The sequence below is a fragment of the Bos grunniens genome, chromosome 18 (assembly GCF_055505025.1).
Source record: "Bos grunniens cultivar Pamir isolate PY7600 chromosome 18, Bosgru_T2T1.0, whole genome shotgun sequence".
Classification (NCBI taxonomy): Eukaryota; Metazoa; Chordata; class Mammalia; order Artiodactyla; family Bovidae; genus Bos; species Bos grunniens.
In genome coordinates this window covers 54042946-54067664 of record NC_141182.1, presented here as the reverse complement: position 1 = coordinate 54067664, position 24719 = coordinate 54042946, and the positions used below count along the sequence as shown (strand labels likewise).

At 53.1% G+C, this 24719-nt stretch overlaps 2 protein-coding genes across 3 annotated transcripts; both read left to right on the top strand.

The window, feature by feature from the left end:
- The first annotated feature begins 490 nt into the window (after window positions 1–490).
- DACT3 (dishevelled binding antagonist of beta catenin 3) lies at window positions 491–10623 on the top strand. The gene is made up of 4 exons (XM_086353280.1): window positions 491–1103; window positions 6687–6783; window positions 6944–7096; window positions 8391–10623. Exons 1-4 carry the CDS (start codon window positions 855–857, stop codon window positions 9788–9790), a joined length of 1899 nt encoding a protein of 632 aa, XP_086209406.1. The 5' UTR covers window positions 491–854; the 3' UTR covers window positions 9791–10623.
- A 2509-nt stretch (window positions 10624–13132) lies between these two features.
- On the top strand, window positions 13133–22456 carry GNG8 (G protein subunit gamma 8). Of its 2 annotated transcripts, XM_086353260.1 has the most exons (3): window positions 13133–20529; window positions 21745–21830; window positions 22202–22456. In XM_086353260.1, exons 2-3 carry the CDS (start codon window positions 21747–21749, stop codon window positions 22328–22330), a joined length of 213 nt encoding a protein of 70 aa, XP_086209386.1. In that variant the 5' UTR covers window positions 13133–20529; window positions 21745–21746; the 3' UTR covers window positions 22331–22456. The 2 variants fall into 2 exon arrangements, with proteins under 2 accessions (XP_086209386.1, XP_086209385.1); XM_086353259.1 differs by having other exon boundaries at window positions 13139–21830.
- The last annotated feature ends 2263 nt before the right edge of the window (window positions 22457–24719 follow it).

Genomic DNA, 24719 nt, shown 5'->3' with positions numbered 1-24719 from the left:
GATCTTAAGACTCTTAGACGTAAGACTGGCTACAGAATTTGAAAGGCCTAGTGCAAGGCCCTTTTTCAAAAAAATAAGAATTTCAAGACCGTAACAGCAGAGTATTAAACCAAACTCGGGGCCCCCTGAGCGGGTCATATGCCCGTGAAGCCGACCTCGCTTAGAAGCACAATTTTATGGATGGATGTCGTCTCAGTTGGCCTGGCCCTCAGCTGAATATCTGGGAAGGCTTCCTGGAAGAGGAGGCAAAATCAGCACTAGACTCTCAAATCCTTTCCGCCTCGCGCGCCGCTTCAGAAGCTGAAGGTTAGGAGGTGGGGAGAGAGGAGCAGCTGCCAAAATGTCACAAGGACCCCTTCTCTATTTATATATCACCCCTGCCCTTCTCGCGGGACAGTCCAATGACAGCCAGAGCTCTCCCGCAAGGGGGCGGAACCAGCTGCGGGACGGGAGAGACCAGGACCAATGACATCCGGGCAAGGGAGGACTTGTTTCATTGTGACGCGTGGGGGCGTGGCCAGGGCCCAAAAGGCGGTGAGAAGGGGGGCGTGGCGAGGAGGGCCGTAAGCCGATCGAGTAGGCAGCTGCGAGCATGCGTCGCGTTGGGGGGTGCACAGCAGAGCATCTTCGTAAGGAAGGGTACCAGCCAATAAGCCGGGGTTGCTCTGTCGCCGGGGGTGTGGCCATGCAGATAAGGCGCGGGTGGGCGGCCCAATGGGCGGGCGCCTATGCAGATGAGACGGTGACAGCCGGGCCAGCGGGCGGGCTGGCAGGCGGGCTGTTGGGGCGGGGAGGTGGGACCGGGAGAGGGGTGGCCGCGGGGCCCGGCCGGTCTGGGGCGGGGGGCCGCAGCCATGATCCGGGCCTTCTCGTTCCCGGTGAGCCCCGAGCGGGGTCGGCTGCGGGGCTGGCTAGAGGGCAGCCTGGCCGGGCTCTGCGAGTTGCACTGGCTCCGGGAGAGGCAGGAGTACCGCGTGCAGCAGGCGCTGCGGCTGGCCCAGCCTGGAATGGGGGGCGCCGAGGCCGAGGACGAGGAGGACGCCGACGAGGACGAAGATGCGGCGGCGGCGCGCCGGGCCGCAGCGGCCCTGGAAGAGCAGCTGGTGAGGGGCCGCCTGTCCTTCCGTCCCTGTGCTCTCGTCTGTGTCTGTCTGTCTGTCTCGGTTGGATGCTCAGACACCCGTCCGGGTGGGGGAGGGAGGAGGGGAAAAGGAGAGGGGGGTGGGGCTGGAGAGTCTGGGTGGCGGGCGGGATCAGGCCTCCCCGCCCCCAAACTGGGAAAGGGGGCTACCTCGCCTCTGCCGGTCCCTCGTGTGATGCACAGGCCCGCATTCCCTACACCCCTTCCCCAAAGAAAATCCATCTGGGCGCCAAGTACGTGTCAAGCCCGGGCTGAGTATTTGGCAGGCGTTGTCTTCTTGCAGCTTGGGGGATAAGGGGGTGATAGTACCCATTTTATAAAGGAAAAAACCTGAGGCTCAGACAGGGCAAACGACTCACCCAAGGTCACACAGCCGGATCCAAACATGCCCCTCTCCTGGCCTCCCTATCAGCGCTCCCCCCACCCGCCCCCCGTCTTCCCTAAGTCCTGGTGTGCTTGGAGATCTCCGGAGGGGGCGGGGAGGGGGGAGGGGATCCTCGAACCTCCTGAGGGAAGGATTGCTGCTGAGAGGAAGTTCACAGTCCCTTAGGATCCCACGGTGAACCCTACCCTCTGGTGACACTTTGCCTCCTTTGCTACCTGGTCACAGTCCTGCTTAACCCAAGTGGTGGCAAATTGAAGCAGCATGGGAGTCTGACTTCTAGACGCCCTGGGTGCTTGATGGTGGAAGATGAGGCAAGGTGTCCAGAATGACTTAGGGAGCATCACCTCTCTCTCCCTCTCTTTGTTATTCCTTAATTCTCCTGGGTTTCTTGCACTCTTTTCCCTCCTGCCACATCTCTGTGACTTTCTGTGCCTGTTTCTTTGCCTTTCTCAGTCCTCTGTCTCTCTGTCTCCCTTGGTCTTCCTTTCTTGCATTTCTTCCTGCCCCACATCCCTGTCTCTCTCTTCCCCTCCCCCCAGCCTGCCAGGCCCCAGACCCCAGCTCCACTTGCTGATCCCATCCCCAAGCCTGTGTGTGGTCAGAGCTTCCCGTTTGGGGAAACCTGAGCCGAGGTAGCAGGGGGAGGGGGCTCTCCCTGCTACTGACCTCGACTGCCCCCTCCTTGGATGGGGAATGGCGGGGAGGTGGGGGTAAACTGAAGCCAGACTCTGGGGCTGGACGGCCAGCCCCTCCCCCCACCCCACCCCACTCCCCCACCCCCGCCAGGAGAGGGACCCTGCACATTCTTCTGTGGAAACAGAAACAGCTGTGGGAGGCCCCACCCCCTCCCAAAGTTAGAGCCGCGCGTTGTGGGGGCCCTCACCAGCTCACCCCACCCTAAACTGGCTGGGCTTGGGAAGGCACCTCCCATCCCTCCAAAGAGAGGCAGAAGGCATGGGGATGGGCCAGCTGTGTCCTGCCTCCCTGCCCCTCATCCTCTCCCTCTCTCTGCCTCAGTCTCCCCCTTTTCTGCCCCTCTGTCTACTCCCAGCCATCAGTACTCCCACCCCACCCCCCAACAATCTCCAAGCAGAGCTCCGTCCCCGCATCAGGGAGGAGGCGGTGGCAGGCAACGGGAGGGAGACAGCGCCACTGAGGGAGGAGCAGAGAAGCGCTAAATATAAACTCCTCTGGTGTTGGGGGTTCCTGGGTCCTTCCAAAGAGGGGGTGGGGGGCCTCCCCTGATCCCTGAGCCTCTGTTGTGTGATGCTCACCCCTTCGACTCCTCCATCCTGCCACCCAGGGATACACTCCCTTTAAAACAAGAAAGATTGAGGCCAAAATTGATTCATTTCTAGTAGGAAAGATAGGGATGCAGGGAAAGATTAGGGGGAACCTCAGAGAAAAGAGGCAAGAATCCTGAATGGGGCAGGAGTGCTGTTCTCTCCCGCCAAGGAAAATGGTCCCCTTCAGCAAGAAGGACTCAAGTTAGACTTGCAGAAGGACTTCCTAACAGAGATCAAGGCAACTGGAAACACACCAGGGCCATGTGAGTGGGGGCAGTAAAGGTCTGGGAAAGTTTGGGCAAAGAGGTCTCCAGGGGTCCAAACCACATTCCTCTTAAACCTGCCTGAGTCAGACAGCATCAGGTCCACTTGCAAATGGGCTTGCAAAAAAAAAAAAAAAACCAATGAGGGGCACTGTGAATAGGCAGAGAGCCAGATTCAGGCCAAGGACCTTCTGGTCTTTTAAAGATTCATCCTCTTGCAGCTGGGAGGATGAAGAAATGAGGTCAGACTTGCAAATAGGGGGTGTTGTGGGGCCCAGGCACCGGGGAAGAAGAGGCCTCTGCTATTTATCTTCCTTACTCCTGCTCTTCCCTGCAGTGGAAGAGCTGAAATTGGACCTACAGAACTTATTGGGGAAAAAATCTTTTTTCATTTATTTCTAATTACACCAGTAAAGCATGATTTTATATTTTCCCTGTTGGAAATTCATGGTTTTCATGTAATAATAAAAGTCAGTATTTATTAAGTGCTTAAAAGGAACTGCTGTTTAAATTTGTTTAATCCTTACAACAACCCCATTGGAATCAAAAGATGCCCATGTTAGAGATGAGGAAACAGAGCTGAGAAACTGGCTCAAGGTCATACAGTTGGCAAATGGCTGAACTTGAACCCTGGGAATTTGGCTCCCAGCCGTGCCTCCATGAACACTTCAGCCTACCATCCAGTCCCCTCATCCATCCCCTGACCCCCTAAAATCCACCCTCTTGTCTGTGATCACCATTGTCACCCTGGTGTGAATTCTGCATCTATGCACAAAAACAGGCTACATTCCAAAATACATAGAGTTTGCTTTGCTTTTTTCAAATTCCAGTTTCTTGGGTGAGGTATCAGAGACTATGGTTCTTAAAAAGTATGGCCTGATGGACTAGTAGCATCACCCAGGAGCTTGTTAGAAATTCAATTTCTTAGGCTCCTGCCTGGAATCAGGGGTCAGACCCAGTAACTTAGCTTTTAATACAACCCCCAGGTAGTAGTTCTGACTCATCATTATACTGTACATTCTGCTTGTTTTGGCTGTGCTAGCTATTTGTTACGGCACTTGGGCTGTCTGTTGCGATGCATAGGCTTCTCTAGTTGTGGAGTGTGGGCTTAGTTGCCTCGGGGCGTTTGGGATCTTAGTTCCCCAACTAGGGATCAAACCCACATCTCTTGCCTGGTGGAGCTTAACCACTGGACCACCAGGGAAGTCCCTCTGCATTTTCCTTTTTTCACTCCACAATAGGTCTTGATGATGGCTCTGTTATATAGAAATGGCCTCGTTGCATTTTAACAGCTGTATAGTATTCTGCTGTATTCATTCATTCCTTTCCCAAACATTTCCTGGGCACCTACTTTGAGCCAGGAACTGTTCTAGGTACTGGGACTGGGTTGGGGAGGTGGTGACAGGGACAGCGCAGCAGTATACAGAAGAGACACGAATCTCTGCCCTTCTGGGGCTGGGGCTGACGATCTGGTGAGAAAATGAACAAATGACAGCCTGATACATCATTTTAAGTCAGGAGGTCATTGCTGCTATGTTGGGGGTGGGGGGTGGGGGAAAGGCAGGGCAACCCAGGTGCAGAATGATGGGGAGCTATTTTGGAAAGAATGATCAGAGAAGGGAGCATGTAGGCATCTGAATGAAGCAAGGGAGGGAGCCAGGAGAGTGTGCTGGGGAATCACATCTTACTGAGTTAGGAGCATGTCTGGTATGTTCAGGGAACAGTCAGGAGGCCAGTGTGGCTACAGCAGGGTGAGCAAGGACATGATTAGTGTGGGACAGGATGTGGGATATAGGGGTGGTCCTTGATGTGTTTTAGCCATCCCTGACACTGCATCATGCGGCTGCATCCCTGGGATCTGCTCAAGGATGACACCACTCTGAGCATCTCTGTCCACTGAGCTCAAAGTGAAATGATCTGTTGACTTTCCTCCCAGATACAAGCCCAGATGGGGGCTTCTGTTCTAGGGGGGAGGGGTAAGGACCAGGGCCCAGGAGAGCAGCCACAGGAATAGGAAGTTGGAGGGGGGGTTGTCTGCGGGGGAGCCGGCCAGTCTTTCTGCCCTAAATAGGCAAGCCTGGGCGGCTGCCCTCTCAGCCCCTCCTCCCCCCTTCCCTCCCTCCCGCTGCCTGCCTGCCGTCCAGACAAGCCGCTTTTGTCTGAGGGTCAACCGTCAGCCCGAAGCTGCCCCCACCTCTGGCCTCACCCAGATCTGTGTGAGACTCTTCCTGGCTCCGGTCCTGTTTTTCAAAAGGGGGTTAAGTCCTAGTGTCTTGGAGACCCCATGTGTGTTGTTTCAGCCCCTGCCCCCACCGTGTCCCAGTCACTCCCCTTTAAGGGTTTCACCTTCATTTATTTATTCACATCTGATAGGAGGCGGTCTTTTCCTGCAGCACAAAGGATCCGGGGTAGACTCCATCGACATTTCCCATGGGGATGAGGTGCTGTGACCCACACTAGGGCTTCTGGGTGAGGATGGAGCTAGGGCAGGAGGAGGAGGGGTTGCTGCTGGAGGCAATGGAACCCCCTGGGGTTTGCTATGGTAGTTCCACTAAGGCTAGATTCACAGAAGGGCATTTGCTGTTGTTGATCAGTGGCTACATCGTGTCTGACTCTGTGACCCCATGGACTGTAGTCCACCAGGCTCCTCTGTCCATGGGATTTCCCAGGCAAGAATACTGGAGTGGGTTTCCATGCCCTCCTTCAGGGGATCTTCCCAACCCAGGGATCGAACCTGCATCTCCTGAATTTCCTGCATTGGCAGGTGGATTCTTTACCACTGAGCCACCAGGGAAGCCCTCCAGTAGGCATGAGGGGATTCTTTCTGGGATGTGCAAAAATTTATATGAATCGTGGTCACCCTGTTTTACCCAAATGAGGGACAGAGTCAACCTACAGCAAGAAAAACTTACGGACGACTTGCAGACGGACTTTTCATTGGTGATAAAGGGCACTGGGGGGACTTCCCTGGCAGTCCAGTGGCTAAGACTCTGAACACTCCCAATGCAGGGGGGGCCGGGGTTAGATCCCTGGTCAGTGAGTTAGATCCCACATGCTGCAACTACAACCTGGAGCAGCCAAGTGAATAAATAAATAAATATTAAAAAGGGGGGCCATGGGAGGGGAGGTGGGAGCATCTGAGACGAGAGAGTCAACGTGTGGGAGAAGGCAGATGAATGAATGGCTGAGAGATCTGCTGGGTCCTGAACACTAACTTCTAGCAGTGACCTGCCTTTACAGCAGGAGAACCTGAAGTTATGCTCAAAGAGCATTCTAATAGGGGTTAAGGAGCCATGAGCTCCAGATAGAGGGAACAGCTGGTAGAGAAGGGACAAGAGATGGGGCCTTCTGAAGCCTTTTCACTCACACTTAAGAGCAAATGAGGTGACTGCAGAATGAGGGACTGGAGTTAGACGACCAGGAAGACTTTCTAATGGGTTGAAGGGACAGAGATATTGAAGGGAATCCTGGAAGTTGGGTACTGCTTTTACCTTTTTGAAATTGAGCCTCACTGTCAAAGAGAAACTCTGTCCATGAGCTGCTAGAATAGAGGACGAGTTGGCAGAGGACTGGGGAGTCTTCTGACCATCTTGCTCTCCCTACTTCCTTAGGAGGCCTTGCCTGGGCTCATCTGGGACCTGGGCCAGCAGCTGGGAGACCTGAGCCTGGAGTCTGGGGGCTTGGAACAGGAGAGTGGGCGCAGCTCGGGTAAGCATGGGTTAGAGGTAGTGGGGTCTGCTGGGCCACCCCATCCCGCTGTCTCCTGTTTCACAGGCTCCTCACTCTGCCTCTTGATCTCCTCTCCTCCACCCCGTGTCCCCTTTTCAGCTCCCACTGATTGTTTTCTCCCCTTCTCTTTGAAATCTAGGCTTCTATGAAGACCCCAGCTCCACGGGAGGCCCAGACTCACCACCCTCGACTTTCTGTGGGGACAGTGGTTTCTCTGGCTCTGGCTCCTATGGACGCCTGGGTCCCTCTGAACCCCGGGGCATCTATGCCAGCGAGAGGCCCAAGTCCCTAGGTAAGGTGGGTGGGGTTGGGCCCCCGCGAGCCAGGCTTTTGATCACAAGCATCTGAGTCAGACCAACCTGGATTTGAAGTCTGGCTGTACTGTGTGATTTTGAGCACATTCCTTCTTTCTGGGCTTCTTCATCCATTAAAATGGGATTCATAACAGCATCTACTTCACAGGGAAGTTTTGACTATTCAGTGAGCCTCTGCCCAAAGACATTGAAACTTGGCACATGGTAGCCATTCGGTAAACAGAAATCGCTGCTCTTCATTTGTTCAACTACGTTTCTGAGTCCCTACTATGTGCCTTCCTGGCACATATCATAGGGGTGAGGAATAGAGCAGTAAAGAAATCGCTGTCTTCATGAAACTGACATTCAAGTGAGAAATAGATAATATACAAGATAAATAAGTAAAACATTTAAGATACTAGATTTTTATTTATTTATTTAATAAGCTCCCTGGTGGCTCAGACAGTAAAGAATCCACCTGCAATGCAGGAGGCACGGGTTCGATCCCTGGGTCGAGAAGATCCCCTGGAGAAGGAAATGGCAACCCACTCCAGTATTCTTGCCAGGGAAATCCCATGGACAGAGGAGCCTGGTGGGCTACAGTGCCTAGGGTCTTAAAGAGTCTCACGTGACTGAATGACTTTCACTTTTCATTATTTAACGGTCATGTCCCATGTTAAGATCTTAGTTCCCCGACCAGGGATTGAACCCATGCCCCCTGCATTGGAAGCACGGAGTCTTAACCCCTGGACCACCAGGGAAGTCCCTAGGATGTTAGATATTGACATGTACCATGAAAAGAAAATTATGGAAGGGGACGAGAGCATGTTTCTTGGAGCCGGGGAGGGAACTGCCACTGTAGAAAATTTAGCCAGAGACGGCGTCACTGATACTGTGACATTGGAGTGGTGCCCTAAAGTAAGAGAGGGACTGGTCAAGCAGACATCCTGAGGGAAGGGTAGTTTAGGTAGCAGGAGCAGCCAATACAGAGGCCGTGAGGTGGAAGTGCGACTGGCCCGGTGCATCCAGGAGGTGGAGCTCTCTAAGTGCAGAGGAGCTGGAGGTCAGACACGCAGAGGCAGGCCGGACCATGCAAGGCCTTGGAGGCCACTGTGAAGACTTCGTTATGAACCTGATGTGTGGAAAGGGGTGAGAGCAGGTGCTTCGTTGCGACTGTCGTTTTTAATGGGAGTGGGAGAGTAGGGCAGGCGGCAGGCAAACTGCTCCTCCTAGGCTCATAGGGAAAGGGCTTTGAGAGCTCCTCTCTCTTCCTTTTTTGCCTCCCTCCCCTAGGAGACGCCAGTCCCAGCGTACCCGAGACAGTGGGCGCTAGGGCAGCCGTGCCGCGGTCCTTCTCGGCGCCCTACCCGACGGCTGCGGGGTCTGCGGGCCCAGAGGCCTGCTCCTCCGCGGAGCGACGAGCCCGCGCGGGGCCCTTCCTGACGCCCAGCCCCCTGCACGCCGTGGCGCTGCGCAGCCCGCGACCATGCTGCCGCCCTCCCCAGGACTCGCCCGACGCCTCGGGCGCGGGGCGGCCCCTGGACGGCTACATCTCGGCGCTCTTGCGCAGGCGCCGCCGCCGGGGGGCGGGCCAGCCCCGGACCAGTCCCGGGGGCGCGGACGGGGGCCCGCGGCGCCAGAACAGCGTGCGCCAGCGGCCGCCCGACGCGTCCCCGCCCCCCGGAGGCGCGCGATCCGCGCCCGAGCCCCCGGTGGAGCGCGCGGGGGTCCGTCCCGCCAGCCCGGCCCCGTTGGGCCGCGCCTGGGCCTCGCCGTGGGAAGCGGAGGCGACCCCCGAGCCCGTGGCGCCGCCCGCTGTCCCCTCGCCCCCCGACAGCCCGGCGGAGGGCCGCCTGGTGAAGGCACAGTACATCCCGGGCGCGCAGGCCGCCACCCGCGGCCTCCCTGGCCGCGCGGCGCGCCGCAAAGCGCCCCCTCTGACGCGGGGCCGCAGCGTGGAGCAGTCCCCACCTCGGGAGCGTCCCCGGGCCGCGGGCCGCCGCGGACGCATGGCCGAGGCCTCAGGCCGCAGGGGCTCGCCCAGGGCTCGCAAGGCTGCGCGCTCCCAGTCCGAGACCAGCCTTTTGGGCCGCGCCGCCGCAGTTCCGCCAGGTCCCCCCAAGTACCCCACAGCCGAAAGGGAAGAGCCCCGGCCGCCGCGGCCTCGCCGTGGTCCGGCGCCCACTCTCGCGGCTCAGGCCGCGGGGTCCTGCCGCCGCTGGCGCTCCACGGCCGAGATCGACGCTGCCGATGGGCGCCGGGGCAGGCCCCGCGGCCCCGCCGCCCGAGGCCCGGGTCCTGGCCCATCCCCTTCAGCTCCTCAGCGCCGTCTGCTCTACGGCTGCGCGGGCAGCGACTCGGAGTGCTCCGCCGGGCGCCTGGGGCCCCTGGGGCGCCGGGGCCCGGCAAGCGGCGTCGGCGGAGGCGGCTACGGGGAGAGTGAATCGAGCGCCAGCGAAGGCGAGTCGCCTGCCTTCAGCTCCGCATCCAGCGACTCCGATGGCAGCGGTGGCCTCGTGTGGCCTCAGCAGCTGGTGGCAGCCACCGCGGCCTCCGGGCCAGGGGCTGGTGCGGGTGGAGGGGCGCCTGCGGGCCCCGCCAAAGTCTTTGTGAAGATCAAGGCTTCCCACGCGCTCAAAAAGAAGATACTGCGTTTCCGTTCGGGTTCTCTCAAGGTCATGACTACAGTGTGAGTTTAGAGGTTTGCTTGGGATCCCCCTTCATGGCCTCTGCACCACCACACCCCCACTCACTGATCCTTCTACACCTCCTTTCCAAAGACCACCATTCTCTCTGCTTCCAAAGACCCTTCTTCACTGCCCCATCCACTGCAGTCTTGGTTGAAAAGGCTCCTCCTCCACCACAGGGAGGAGTCCTGTTTGACCCAGTTGAGCTGCAGACTCTGCAGCCCTTGGGCTAGAAAGTTCCCTTTCTGTGGGCCTCACTTTCTTCATCTGTACTATGGGTGTACTATGGTATACAGAAGGGGTAATTCAGTTTGAATTTCCCCATTTTAGTTTAGACAGTTAGTCCGTTTTTCCTCTTCGTTTCTCTCACTGAGCCCTCTTATTCCTCGTTTCCATGCCCAGTTATGGCCCCCTTCCACATCCTTGAACCCTTAGGATATCCCCTTAGCACCCTGATCAGAGACGCTGTGGCTCACCCAGAGGGTGCTTGCAGAGTGCCCTGAAAAGGGAAGGAGCACTGACTTTGGGGTTTTGAGGGTCAAGTAGGAGTTGGTAACACCAGGAGAGAAAGACTCTTTCACCTCCCTCCCTGGACAGATATGAGGATTGGGAGGTAGAAGAGGGAAAGGAAGATGGCTTCTGTCTCGTGGCACCCCCTGTGAGAGGGAGTGGGGGAAGCCCAGGATGACCCTCAGTTGTTCCAATCCAGTATTTTTTCCTTTAAAAAAAAAAAAATTACTGTATTTATTATGACGATGGTGACTCCCCAGTGCACAGGGGGGCCAGAATCTGTGTGTTTCTCTAACCTCTTTGTAAATAAATGCACAGTGTTACATAAATGGTGGCGGACTTTCCTTTTGTGGTTAAATGGACTTTTCCTTTGGACTAATAGTTATTGAGCAACTGCTGTTTGCTTTGGGTATGGTAGTGTGAGAACCAGATGTCAAATCCTAGCTCAGGTCTCAATACCATTTTTTTTTAACCATTGAATATTTTATATCAATGAATCTAATCCTAGGTTGAGTTTTGTTTGGTCATAAATATGGTTTCATAAAATGGAAATAATAAAAAGCAAAATGTTTAGAAACAAATAATATAGGTAAAGTGACAGCCCCAAATGCCTTCTCTCAGAAGTCATAATCAGTTTGATGTACATCCTTGTATGTTTTTCTTTATGTGTTTGCATACATGTATGAATCCTAGTAGCTATATAAATATATGTGACTCTACATATGCATGAAGTGAAAGTCGCTCAGTCGTGTCTGACTCTTTGCAACCCCACGGATGTATAGTCCATACAATTCTCCAGGCCAGAATATTGGAGTGGGTACATCCCCTTCTCCAGGGGACCTTCCCAACCCAGGGGCCGAACCCAGGTCTCCCTCATTGCAGGTGGATTCTTTACCAGCTGAGCCACCAGGAAAGCCCATATATATTAATATACATACCAGTACTCTTGCCTGGAAAATCCCATGGACGGAGGAGCCTGGTAGGCTGAAGTCCATGGGGTCGATAAGAGTCGGACACGACTGAGCGACTTCACTTTCACTTTCATGCATTGGAGGAGGAAATGGCAACCCACTCCAGTGTTCTTGCCTGGAGAATCCCAGGGATGGTGGGGCCTGGTGGGCTGCGGTCTATGGGGTCGCACAGAGTGGGACACGACTGAAGCGACTTAGCAGCAGCAGCAGTTATACTCTATACAGCTAAAACTGTTTACATAAGTTGAGCCATATGTATACATTGTTTATCAAATTTTGATCTGTGCCTGGAGATTTCTATATGGGAACGGTTTTAATTAGTTGAATTTCTTTGAGGATTTAGTACTGTTTAGCTTTTCTGTTTATTTGTTTATGCTTTTCTATTTCTTCATATGTCAGTTTTACTAGGTTGTATTCTAGGAATTTTTTCATCTCATCTAAATTTAGGTGACATATTTTCCTATCACTGTAGTAGCTGCGTATGATTCCATGATCTAACCTTGTCAGCTCCTCAATTCTTTCTATTTTGGACTTTAGTGCAGTTGTATCTTTGTATATGCCTCTTTGTGCATATCTATATTTCTGTAGGATCCTAGAAATAGACTTGCTTGGTCATTACAGTACAATCATTTGAAATATTAATTGACATAGTCACAATTCCTTCCACTGAGACTGCCCTCAGTTGAAATTTCCAACAGTAATTTCTGAGATGCCCATTTTTTTTTCACCCCTTCACCAAACAAGAGATGCTATTAATCGTTTTCATTTTGCCAATCTGGGGGGGAAAATGATGTTTTTATTTTAATTAGCATGTCTCCCTACTTTTATACAACACATTTTGTATGCTTGTTGAAAGTTAAGTCGCTCAGTCGTGTCCGACTCTTTGCGGCCCCGTGGACTGTAGCCCATCAGGCTCCTCCATCCATGGGATTCTCCAGGCCAGGGGATCTTCCTGACCCAAGGATCGAACCCTGGTCTCCCGCATTAAAGGCAGATGCTTTAACCTCTGAGCCACCAGGGAGGCTGACCCACTTGTAATTCTCTGAATTGCCTGTTCACACCTTTTGCCCATTTTTCTTTTGGGTAAGCCCAATAAAATCCCATGGATGGAGGAGCCTGGTAGGCTGCAATCCATGGGGTCGCTAAGAATAGGACTTCACTTTTACTTTTCACTTTCATGCGTTGGAGAAGGAAATGGTAACCCACTCCAGTGTTCTGCCTGGAGAATCCCAGGGACGGGAGCCTAGTGGGCTGCCATCTATGGGGTCGCACAGAGTCGGACACGACTGAAGCGACTTAGCAGCAGCAGCAGCAGCAGCAGCAATAATTATACTAACTGCATGGATGGGTAAATAGAGATTCAGAGAGGGGCTATTACCCTGGTCACAAAGCAAGAGGGAGCCAGGACTAGGATCCAATCTCCACCTGACTCCACAGTCTGAAGAATGGGTATTTTTGTTGCTGCTTTGACCCTTGTGACTACATGGCTACATGGGTGCATCCACCTCTCTGTTGCTTTGACTTCTGAGAGAGTAAGGTCTGCTGTACTGAGTTGTATGTCCAGGGCCCACTAAGGCAATTTGGATATGCTGCTGCTGCTAAGTCGCTTCAGTCATGTCCGACTCTGTGCGACCCCAGAGATGGCAGCCCACCAGGCTCCCCGGTCCCTGGGATCCTCCAGGCAAGAACACTGGAGTGGGTTGCCATTGCCTTCTCTAAGGCCTGAAAGTGAAAAGTGAAAGTGAAGTCACTCAGTTGTGTCTGATTTCCAGCGACCCCATGGACTACAGCCTACCAGGCTCCTCTGTCCATGGGATTTTCCAGGCAAGAGTACTGGAGTGGGTTGCCATTGCCTTCTCCACAATTTGGATATAGTAAGGAACAAAACAGAAAAAAAGTCCTTGCCCCATGGAGCTTCCCTTCTGGTAGGTGTGAGTTGTAGTGGTGGTGTGTGTGTGGATTAAAAGATACTTCCTTCAACAGTAACAGTTTAGTTTTTGCTTTGTTTTGATTTTTTTTGCCTTTTTTTTTTTTTTTTGGCTGTGCCATGAGATTTGCAGGATCTTATTTCTCTGACCAGAGAACTGGGGCATTGCACTGAAAGCGCCATCTAAAATCACTAGACCACCAGGGAACTCACAAAGTTATTTTTTAAAGTTTCCGGGAAAAGTCATTGCTTCTCAGGCCCTTGGGAATATTTCTCCCATCTCTGTTTCATAAAAAGAGCAAGTAAAGCTGAAAGGGGGAAGGGACTTGTCTAAGGATACACAGATCACTCAGTGGTCAAGATGGTTGAAGTGCAGATGGCTGACCTTTCTTCCTTTTTAAGATTTTAGTGCTTAATCATAAAAAAATAACAACTAACACTCTGTGAGCACTTACTATATGCCAGACTACTCTCAGTGACTCATTTAATTCTCACATTCTCACGGAGGTGGATATGATGCTTATACCCATTAAAAACACATATTTATTTATTTGGCTGTGCTGGGTCTTAGTTGTGACACTTGGTACCTTTAGTTGCAGCATGTGGAATTTAGTTCCCTGACCAGGGATCCAACCAGGGCCCCCCTGCATTGGAAGCATGGAGTCTTAGCCACTGGACCACCAGGGAAGTCCCTCTTACGTCCATTTTGATGGAGAAACCGAGGCACAGCTCTCTGGAGTCACTTACCAGAAACCAAGAAGTAGCAAAGCCAGAGCTTTAAGTTAGACTGCTTACGAGTCCACATTGTTAGCCATTGCCCCATCAGCCTATTTCTGTAGGGATTATCTCTAGACAGATACACAAGGAACTGCTCACAGGGATGGAGGCTGAGCTGGTGGCCGGCAGGAGAGGATGCTGACATAATAAATACATAAATTCTGTAATTTTTAAAAGGTGATAAGGACTGCGAGGGGAAAACAGCAGAGATGAAGGAATGGGGAGGAATGGGGAGGCAGAGGAGTTTTTAAGTAGACTGATCCGGGGGGTGCTCTAATTGAGAGGGTGAGTTTGAACAGAGACCTGAAGGAGGTGGAGAGTCGAGGCTTGTGGATCTCTTGGGAAAGAACCTCCCAGGCGGAGAGGTCAGCCAGTGCTGAAGCCCAAACAGTGCCTGGTATGTTGGCAAAATAGTTGGGAGTCCAGCATGTCTGGAGCAGTGAGAGACGGGGGAGAATGGGGCCTGGGGAGGGTACGGGGGAGGTGAGGGCAGAAGACGGTCTGGGACCACTGCATCATGTGGGGTCTCATGGGCCACGGTGAGGAATTTGGTTTTTATTCCTCCAGAGAGATGAGACCCATGGGAGAATTCAGAGCCGAAGAGGAACTTAGATGTTTGGGGTGTGGGAGGAGGGGGTTAACAGCTCTATTGAAACATAATTCACTACCATAAAATTCTCCCATATAAAATATGGGACTCAGTGGTTTTTGTTTAAATTGTTTCCCCCTTGTGATGAGAGCTTTTAAGATGGACTCTCAGCACCTTTCAAACATGCAACACAGGATTATTAATTATACTGACCATGTTGTACTTTATATCCCATGACTGACTTGTTTGACAACTAGAAATTCGCTTTTGACTCTCTTCACCCATTTTGCTCATCCCCCAACCCCTCAGGCAACCATCAATCTGTTCTGTGTCTACAAGCTTTTTGTTTTTAGATTCCATATGTAAATGAGACCCCATGGCATTTGTCTTTTTCTGTCTGACTTATGTCATCTGTTGTCCGTCCATGTTGTCACAAATGGCAAGATTTCCCTCTTTTTTATGCCTGAATAATATTCCATTATATTCACATTTTCTTTATTCATTCCCATCAGTGGACACTTAGATTGCTTCCACAGTCTTGGCTATTGTAACAAATGCTGCAATGAACACAGGGCTGAATGTATCCTTTTCAATTACTGTTTTCATTTTCTTTAGATAAATGCCCAGAAGTGGAATTGCTGGACCATATGTTAGTTCTGTTTGTTTGAGGAAACTCCATACTGTTTGTCCATCCTGGCTACACCAGCTTACATTCCTAGGAATAGTGCCCGAGGGTTCCTTTTTCTTGACATCCTTGAATGACACCTGTCATTCTTTTTTTGATGATGGCCTTTCTGATAAATGTGAGGTGATATCTCATTGTGGCTTTGAGTTGCCTTTCCCTGGTGTTTAGTGATGTTGAGCGCCTTTTCATGAACCTGTTGGCCATCTGAATGTCTTATTTGGAAAAATGTCTATTCAGATCCTCTGCCCATTTTTTAAATCAGATTTCCCTTTTGCTTTTGACTTGTATGAGTTCTTTATATATTTTGGATATTAGTTCTTTATGTATGCTGGATGTTAATCCCTTATCTTGTACATGGTTAGCAATGTGCCCCATTCAGTAAGTTGCCCTTTCATTTTGTTGATGATTTCCTGTGCAGAAACTCTTAATTTGATATAGTCCCACATTTATTTTTGCTTTTAGTGTCAAATCCAAGAAATAAAATCTCCACATCTGATGTCAAAACATACTGCTTATGTTTTCTCCTAGGATTTTTGTGGTTTCAGTTCTTAGGTTCAAGTATTTAATTCATTTGAGTTAATTTTTGCACAAGGTGTAAGATAGGGGTCCAGTTTCATTCTTCTGCATGTGGCTGTTGAGTTTTCAGAACACCATTTTTTGAAGAGACGGTCTTTTCTCTATTGTGTATCCTTGGCTCCTTTATTATAAATTAATTGCCCATGTATGTGTCAGTTTATTTCTGGGCTCCCTATTCTAGTTTGTTGACCTATGTGTCTGTTTTTATGCCAGTACCATACCGTTTTAATTACCATAGCATTGTAATATAGTATGAAATAGGGCACATGATGCCTCCAGCTTTGTATTTCTTTCTCAAAATTGCTGTGGCTATTTAGGGTCTTTCCTGATCTCATACACATTGCAGAATTGTTTGGTCTATTTCTGTGAAAAATGCCACTGGAATTTTGATAGGGATTGCACTCAATCTCTCAATTGCTTTGGATAGTATGGACAGCTTAACAATATTAATTCTTCCAGTCCATGAACACAGGATGTCTTTTCATTTATTTCTGTCTTCTTCAATGTCTTTTATCAAGGTTTTATCAATGGCTTTTATTATAGTCACAGAGTTGTCCTGTGATTATATTACCACCACAGTAAATTTCAGAACATTTCCATCACTCCAGGTAGAAACTCTGCATCCCTTATCTGTCATCCTACAGTCTCCCCAGCCTGTGGGGATCCACTTTTGTAGATCTATTTTTATCCTTATAGAGTGGCCTGTTCTGGAAATACATGTGGAATCACACAATATATAGTCTTTTGTAACTGTGTATTTCACTTAGCATAATGTTTCAAAGTTTATCCATGTTGTAGCACATGTCAGTACTGCATTTCTTTTTATTGCCAAATGATGTTCCACTGTTTGAATAGACCACATATAGTTTATCCACTTATCAGTTGATGAACATTTGGGTTGTTTCCACTTTGGGGCTTTTGTGAATAATGCTGCTAGGAACATTCAAATACAGAGTGTTTGTGTGACTACCTGCTTTCATTTCTCCTAGGTAGATACATAATAGAGGAATTGCCGGGTCATCAGGTAACTCTGTTATCTTTTGAGGAACTGCCAGAGTATTTTCTAAAATGGCAGCATCGTTTTACATCCCCACGGGCAGTGTATGAGAGTGTCAGTTTCTCCATATTTTCACTAGCACTTGCTACGGTTATCTTGGGACTTTGTTTTAAACAGGGTCCCTCTGGCTGCTCTGTGCCGAACAGGCTGAGGGAGACAGAGATATTAATAGAAGCTGGAGACCCAGTGAGTAGGGACTATAATTGTTCAAGCTGCAGGGCATGGTGCCTGGACCAGAATGGGGGCAGCAGAGGAGGTGAGAAGTGACTGGATTGTGGACAGACTTTGAAGATGGAGTTAATGGGATTTGTTGCTAGAGCAGTTGTGGGGTGTGAGAAAAGGAGGCGGGGAATCAAGATTGACCCATCAACTGAGATGAATAAGACTGGTAGGAAAGGGTTTGGCAGGTGGAATCAGGAGCTCAGTTTTGGGCAACTGAGTTTGAGATACTGCAGACATTCATATGGAACGTCCGGTAGGGACTGGGTATTCCATGCTAGATTTACTCTTGGAAGTCATCGTACGTTTCCTTAATAATTCAAGTCAGAATTGAATCTGCAATCCAGGGTCTCAGTTTCTCCCTCCAGAAAATGGGATCAGGAGTACCACTGCCATGAAGCTGGGGAATTCCTCTGCAGCACAGGGCAGGGTTGCACATCTGGAAACCAAGGTAATGCGTAGAGTGAAAAGGTCCACAACCGGGAAGAGAAATGGAGGTTACGCTTGGTTCAGACAGCGTCCGCCTGTCCATCTCCCCGCCCCCAGCCTCTGGCTGCCATTAGAGACAGGGAGGGAAGATTGGGTCGTCACCCTGTCTTTCCCCGCTCTGAGCCGTGTTTCCTCCTTGGGGGCTGCCCGGGCCAAAACTGCTGATGGAAAGCAGCTGCGGGAGGCGCCGAGGTTAGGCGTAAACCCAGGCCCCTCCCCGGCGCCGGCCGACCCCGCTAAGGGAGGGGGACGGGGGCGCCCTAACTCCCCTCCGCTCTTCCGCAGCCGGGCCCGGGGCCCTGGCACGTCCGGCGCGCCTGATGCTTTCCAGATGTGAGCCTAGTTCCCCTCCCCCCTCCAACCTGGCCCTGCTGCTCCCGCGCGATAGAGGTTTGGGGAGCCAGGGTCCGATATCCCGCTATCAAACTGGGGACCCAGGCCCGTATCCCCTGCCGGCCGGTCCTGCTTCCCTGTTCAGGCGGTAAAAACCGAATTGGGATGGAATGACTGCAGTAAAGACGCTTCTCTCCCAGACCTCCACGTCTCTCCGGGGCTCGGCCTCCGCCCCTCCCGCAGCCGGCTCGGGAGGCGAAGTCGGGAGCTGGTCCCATGACCCGCCCCTCGCGGCAAACCACACCCAGGACACGCCCCCCAAAGACACGCCCCGAACACGCCCCTCCTAACCCCCGCCCCGAACTTCCACGCCCCTTCGGCGGCCCAGAGGTCTTGCCTCTGGGACGCGCCTCTGCAGACCCCGCCTCTGCGATCCGGTCCCCAGCGGAAGGCGCTGTCGGTCGTGTCTGTCTCTCTACCCGCTTCTGTCTGTGTCTCGGTGTCCGTGTTTCTCAGTCACTGTTTCTGACTACTTTTCTGTCTGCGTGTCTCTCCTGTACCCTGCACTTCTCAATCTCTGCAACCCTCTGCCTGTCTCTGTCTCTCTTAGTCCCTAGGTGTCCATCTCTCCAAATTTCCGTCTCCGTGTCCCTATCTCTGCCTCTGTCTCTCCCGGCATCTCTCTCTGAATTTCTGTGTCCAGTCCATCTTCAGTGAGCTTTCTCTAGCTCCCTCCACCTTTCTGTGTCTCTCCCACCTCTAATTCCCAGCTTGCCAGCGGGGGCGCTTTGCCCTCCGGGTTTCTACCTCCTACGGCTTTGGCGTCGGCGGGGTGGGCGGTTCGGCGGACCGCGGGCGCCCCCGTGTGTCCAGCAGGGAGCTGCCAGGAGACGACTGCGGGCTGAGTGTGCAGCGCCCACAAGAGTGTGTTCAGGGCAGGACACTATGGGCGTCCGTGGGTGATACTCGCTCTGTGAGTGTGTACTACTCTGAGATCGCGCGTGACGTCTAGAGGTTGTGCGCAGCTGTGTGACCTTGTGAGATTTTCTCTGACAACCAGAAACTGGGCGTGACTGTGAAATCGTATTCAGTTCAGTCGCTCAGTCGTGTCCAACTCTTTGCGACCCCATGGACTGCAGCACGCCAGGCCTCCCTGTCCATCGCCAATTCCCGGAGTTTATTCAAACCCATGTCCATTGAGTTGGTGATGCCATCCAACCATCTCATCCTCTGTTGTCCCCTTCTCCTGCCTTCAATCTTTCCCCGCATCAGGGTCTTTTCAAATGAGTCAGTTCTTCAAATCGTGTTACACTGAGACATTGTGTGTGACCATTTACGTGAGTGACTGAGATGACATATGGGTGACTGCGTGTGACACCATGAGTTTGGGTGTCTCTGAGACACTATTTGGGGGACTGTGACATCGAGAGACCATGTGTGAGCAAGTGGTCGTGTGTGACAGTGTGCAATATGGTGAGGATGGGAGAATTGTGTGTGTCCATGGGGAGATGGTGTGTGAGAGAGGGCAAGAATGAATGAGAATGGCCCACCAAGTAATGGTGTGAGAAGCAGTGTGAGAGACCTGTGGGGAGGGAAGCTGAGTGTGAATGACCTTGTGAGTGTGCGACAAGGATGTGTCAGCCACAGTGATGACGTGTGAGATGCTGGGTGTGCCTGTGTGTAACACAGATCGTGTGGGACCCTGAGAGACTGGCAGAGTGTCATGACAGTGCATTAGAGAATGTGCAACTGTCCAGGGCGCTCAGGTGAGCATGCAAGAGAAAGCTCATGGGTGTTAAGTTGTGACACCGGGAGGCTTCGGTATGAAGGCAGCACCTGTGTGTGATACAGATTGTGTGAGGCTCAGCAAGGCATCTTGAGAGGTGGTGTGTGGAACTGTGTATGTGTGTGTCTACACTTGACGCTCAGAGGTTGTCCCTCTGACTGTGGTTGTGTAGGATGTGACTGGTGGTGATGGGCCTCTCAGAGAGATCGTGAGGGACCGTGTGACATTTCGAGAGGTTGAGTGGCTGTGGCGCCGCAGAAGGTTAGGGTGGTTCAGGAGACTGTACACAGCATCATGTGACACAGCGAAGAGTTGTGCATCTCTGCGAGGGACTGTGAGTGTGATTCTGTGTGCTGAGAGGGGATCATCTGGGATGGGGTGATACGGAGATTGTGGGTGTGACAGGGTGGCAGAGCGTATGTAATGGAGTGTGAGGCTGTGTGGGACCCACAGGAGAGATTTGGATGACTGGGATAAATGCAGCAGAGCAGGGGGGCCCATCCCAAGACACTTTTCCTGTGAGTGTGTGTGTGTGTGTGTATGTGAGTGTGACAGAGACAGAGACAGAGATTGAAAAGGGAGACTGACACAGAGAGAAAGCGAGAGAGACACAGACACACAAAGACAAAGAGAGAGATGGACAGATGTAACGAGAGGACCCAGAGAGACAGGAAGCGAGGGTGATGGGTATGCTGGTGGTGGTAGCAGGAGGAGGCGGGTCCTCAGGGGCTGTGCCCCAGGAGAGGGGGCGGGGCAGAACTGAGGTGGGTACCCAGACGCTGTGCCTCTGCCACCCGCCGGCCTTCCCAGCCCTGAGCAGCAACAGGTAGGAGGCTATGGTCCTGAACCCTGACAGCTGGTCCCTCTGCCTGGGAATGAATGAATGCGTGAGTGAATGAGTGACTTTATCCTTGCTCATCTCCGCCAGCCTGTCTTTCCCTGTCTCTCCGTGTGCCCCCCTCTGTCCTCTTTCATCACTCTGGGTCCCCTCCTGCCCCTCCACTTCCTTCTGTCCGTTCCCTGCCCTTTCTGTCCTCTCTCCCCTCTATCACTGTCCCTGCCTCTAGTGCTCCATTTGCCCTTCTGTCTACCCTCTCCCATCTCCGTCACTCCATCTCTTCCTAAGCCTTCCATCACCCCTTCTCTTTCCTCCCTCTGTCCTTTCATCCGCTCTGTGCTTCTCTCTCCCATATCACTCTGTCTCTGTCCTCACACCTCTCTCTCCCTGTCTCTACTCCCTCCATCACTCCGTCCCTCCCGCCTGTCTCTCCATCTTTCTCTCCCTCAGTCTCTTTATCCCCCCTCCCCCTCCCCATCTCTCTCTGTTTGTCCCTGTCGCCATCCTCCCTGTCCTTCTCCCAGTCCTGGCTGTGTTGCCCCCCTCTCCAGCCCTTTCTCTGGCTGCTAATGAGCAGAGGAGCCTTTGAGGTGGCCAGGGTTGGGATGGGGGGCTCCCCGAGGGGGGCGGAGGGGGCAGCTGCTGCTAAGGCCCTAATGAGGCCCCCTCTGTGCCCCTCCCGCCGTGATCTTAATTCCTTCTTCTCCCTGGAGCCACTGCTAATTGGCCTGGGGAGGGCCCCCTCCTGGTTCTTGCGCTCTCCCCGGGAGGTGAGGACACCTGGATCTCTGGATCCAACACCTGTGTTCCTGTCCTTCTGTCCCTCCCTCCACCTGCCTCTCGGCCTCCCATCTGTGCTTCCCCTCGCCTTCCCTCTCTTCCCTGTGTTCCTTCCTTCACCTGCCTCTAGGTACCCCATCTGTGCACCCCTCCAAGCCTTCTCTTGGCCCTCTCGTCCCTGTTCATTGGTCCCTCTTTCGGCCGGCTTCTTGGTCCCCCATCTACGCAGATCTCCATCTCTCCCCTTTTCTTCTGTTTTTCTGTCTCTTCCTCCACTCTGTGCACCGCATCGGCGAGCCCTTCCACGCACGCCGCTATTACTGGGTTCCACCACCACCGCCAACCCTATCTAGGGACCCACCTTTGCCCTAGCCTACTCCTTCGCCCCCACTCCCATCGGCTTTTAACCTTTCCCCGCCGCAGCCATGTCCAACAACATGGCCAAGATCGCGGAGGCCCGGAAGACCGTTGAGCAGCTGAAGCTGGAGGTGAACATCGACCGCATGAAGGTGCTGGGTCGGGGTGGGGAGGAAGGCCGCGGGCTTCGGGGCTGGAGTCTGGACTGGTCAGACTTGGGAGTGGAGCCGGGAGCCCGGGTGGAAAGATCCCCTTCGGAACCGGACTGGGCTCCAAGGAAGCGGGGTGGGGGGTGAGGAGCGGCTGGACAAGGGGGAGGGACCGAGAAGGGGCAGGGCCACACCTGGGGTGGGGCCTAAGGGCGGGGCCTGGTAATGGGAGGGGCCGGACACGGGGGCGGGGCCTGACAAAGGGACGGGCCGGACTAGAGGAGGGGCCCAGGCGGGGGCGGGGCCCAAGCAGGGGGCGTGGCCCAGGCAGGGGCGGGGCGGGGCGTGGACATCTCCCCTCTGGGTGCTCGCAGGTGTCGCAGGCAGCGGCCGAGCTCCTGGCCTTCTGCGAGACTCACGCCAAAGACGACCCGCTGGTGACGCCGGTACCCGCCGCAGAGAACCCCTTCCGAGACAAGCGCCTCTTCTGCGTCCTGCTCTGAGCCCTCCCGACAGTTTGACCCCCCACCCCCTCAAAATATGAATCCAATAAACGTGGTGACCTCGGGTGTGCCTGTGCTCTCAGGGAAACTGAGGCACATGCAGAACTTGGGGCCACCATGGAGGAGCCCGTGTCCTTTCTCATTCCTTCTTCGTGTGTGTGGAGTGTGGGTGTGTGGGGCGAGGTTATGTGGACGTGGGGCAGGGGGATATCAAAGGACATCCTGCGTCCTGGCTCTGGCCTCCACGGAGTATTCCCGCGGTCCTGAATTGACTTAATCGTCCCAACAGCCCCAGAAAGCAATTGGCTACTTGTATGAGGAAACTGAGCCAAAGGAGGTCCCTTACTCAGAGTCACAAGCTAAGAGAGAATGGGGTGAAGACTGGCCGCTCCAGCTCCCTGAACCTCTCAGCTGGCGGCTCTTCTCACCTCTCTCCTGGGTTGGAGGTCCTTAGAATACCCAGTCCCCACCTTTCTCGTCCCCTGAATGGTTCCAGCCCCTTTTTACATATGGGCCTACTCCCTACCACAGCCCCGCCCCCACAAGCACTGAACTTGTCCCTGTTCCTTTATTCATTCTTCCAAACACTGTTGGTCCTGTAATGGGTTGAAACAGGGGTTATGGACACGACCAAGACAGCCCTGGCCCTGGGTTCCTGGGGTTCAGAATCCAGTGGGAGTGACAGACCTGTCCTCGGATAGTGATGATTCAGAGTGGGCAGGGCTGGGATGGGGGAATTCAGAGGGAAGGCCTGACTCATCTTGAAGGTCAGGGAGGGCTTCCTGGAGGAGGGGACATCTGAGCTGGTACATGGTGGGAATTAAACATGGGGACCTAGAGAAGAGAGAAGTGGGGCTACAGGAGACAAATCAGTATGTACATTCTTTTCTATTTCCTTTTTTCTGGGGACACGGATTACGGTGACAGCCCTGATTCCTCTTCTGTGTTTCCCACTTCATATACTGGTGATCTCCAGGACCTGTATTTGTTGTTTAGCTGCTAAGTTGTGTCTGACTTTTGGGGGCCCCATGGACTGCAGCCCACCAGGCTCCTCTGTCCGTGTGATATTCCACGCAAGAATACTGGAGTGGGTAGCCATTTCCTTCTCCAGGGGATCTTCCCCACCGAGGGACTGAACCCATGTCTCCTTCATTGCAGACAAATTCTTTACCACTGAGCCACCAGGGAAGCCCTTTTAGGACCTATGTAGCCGGCAGTTAAATGAGAGTTCTTCACATAAAAGCCCACCTTGATGGCTTCTTCCATTTGGAAGGTCTGGGTGACCTCAGAACTGCACAACCTCCAGGGTGACCAGAGGCTATGAGATGGGGCCCTAGCTTTCCAGTTTGCCAAAGTCCCCAGCACACCCTATTGTCTCCCAGTGAGGGATACGGGGGGTCAGACACTATTTATCACAGAGCCTATGCCAGGAGCTTCTTACAGAGAAAGGCTAAATGCCTTGAACCCATGATTCTGTTGAAAATAAACCCAGACTGAGTGAGCTATGGGCTTTGTTGATTACTTAACCTGGTCGGTCTGAGGTCCACTGAGTTTGCGACCCCTCCCCTCTCCTCGAGCCCTCTTGTCTTGAGTCTGCACCCCTGGATCTGGTGGAGATGAGTCCCTAGGCCTCCCCTTCCCAGAGGGGCCGTGCCTGTGTCTGGCAAGTGCTCCATTATTCACATTGAATTAGGGTCCCCTGGGCCCCAAATCTGAGCTTCCTGTTGAATTGAGGCAAGAGACGCTGTAATTACATCTCCCTCCTGCCTCCCACCTCTCAGCCTGGCTCCGGCCCTGGTTGCATCATGTCTGTGGGAGCCCCGGGGGAGACAGCGGGGGACAGAGAGAGCCAAGGATGAGCTGAAGGGAGGAGGAATGATGCTGAGGGGAAGTTGCCAGAAGAATTCTGGAATTTCACAGACTCAGCATCCTTGCATCTTAGAACCTGAAATGCAAAGGAATCTCAGAAACTCAGAGGGCTGGAATTCTGGAGTCTTTGAACCCTGTGGGGCCAGGATGATGGGGTCCTGTCCCCTAATAGGGCTAGGATTCCAGAACTCCGCACTTCAGAAGTGTACGGACTTCTTGAGCCTGGCCTGTTAGACCCTTTGAACCCTGGAGTTGATCTTGGGGAATGGGAAGCTGGGGAGAAGCAAGTGGGGTTGGCTGACCTAGTGGTGGGCAGGGAGCTGGAGGAATGCGTGCCTGCCTGGAGGAGCGGGGCTGGGTGAGCCTGCACCCAGACTGAGGCTGGGAAGGCAGAAGCCGGAGTGAGTCCTGGGTGACCAGCCTCCAAACCGGATAATCTCATTAGCTGGGTATGATTTCCAGTTCCCTTTTCCTGCCACCCCCAGCTGTGAGGTCAGCTCTGGGGTCAGGCTCAGGCCAG

Excerpts from the sequence above, each read along its gene's own strand:
- DACT3 (XM_086353280.1), top strand. The coding sequence starts at position 855 with ATGATCCGGGCCTTCTCGTTCCCGGTGAGCCCCGAGCGGGGTCGGCTG. Across the intron at positions 6,784-6,943 it reads GGAGAGTGGGCGCAGCTCGG|GCTTCTATGAAGACCCCAGC; the intron begins GTAAGCATGGGT and ends TTTGAAATCTAG. Across the intron at positions 7,097-8,390 it reads CGAGAGGCCCAAGTCCCTAG|GAGACGCCAGTCCCAGCGTA; the intron begins GTAAGGTGGGTG and ends TCCCTCCCCTAG.
- GNG8 (XM_086353260.1), top strand. The coding sequence starts at position 21,747 with ATGTCCAACAACATGGCCAAGATCGCGGAGGCCCGGAAGACCGTTGAG. Across the intron at positions 21,831-22,201 it reads TGAACATCGACCGCATGAAG|GTGTCGCAGGCAGCGGCCGA; the intron begins GTGCTGGGTCGG and ends GGGTGCTCGCAG.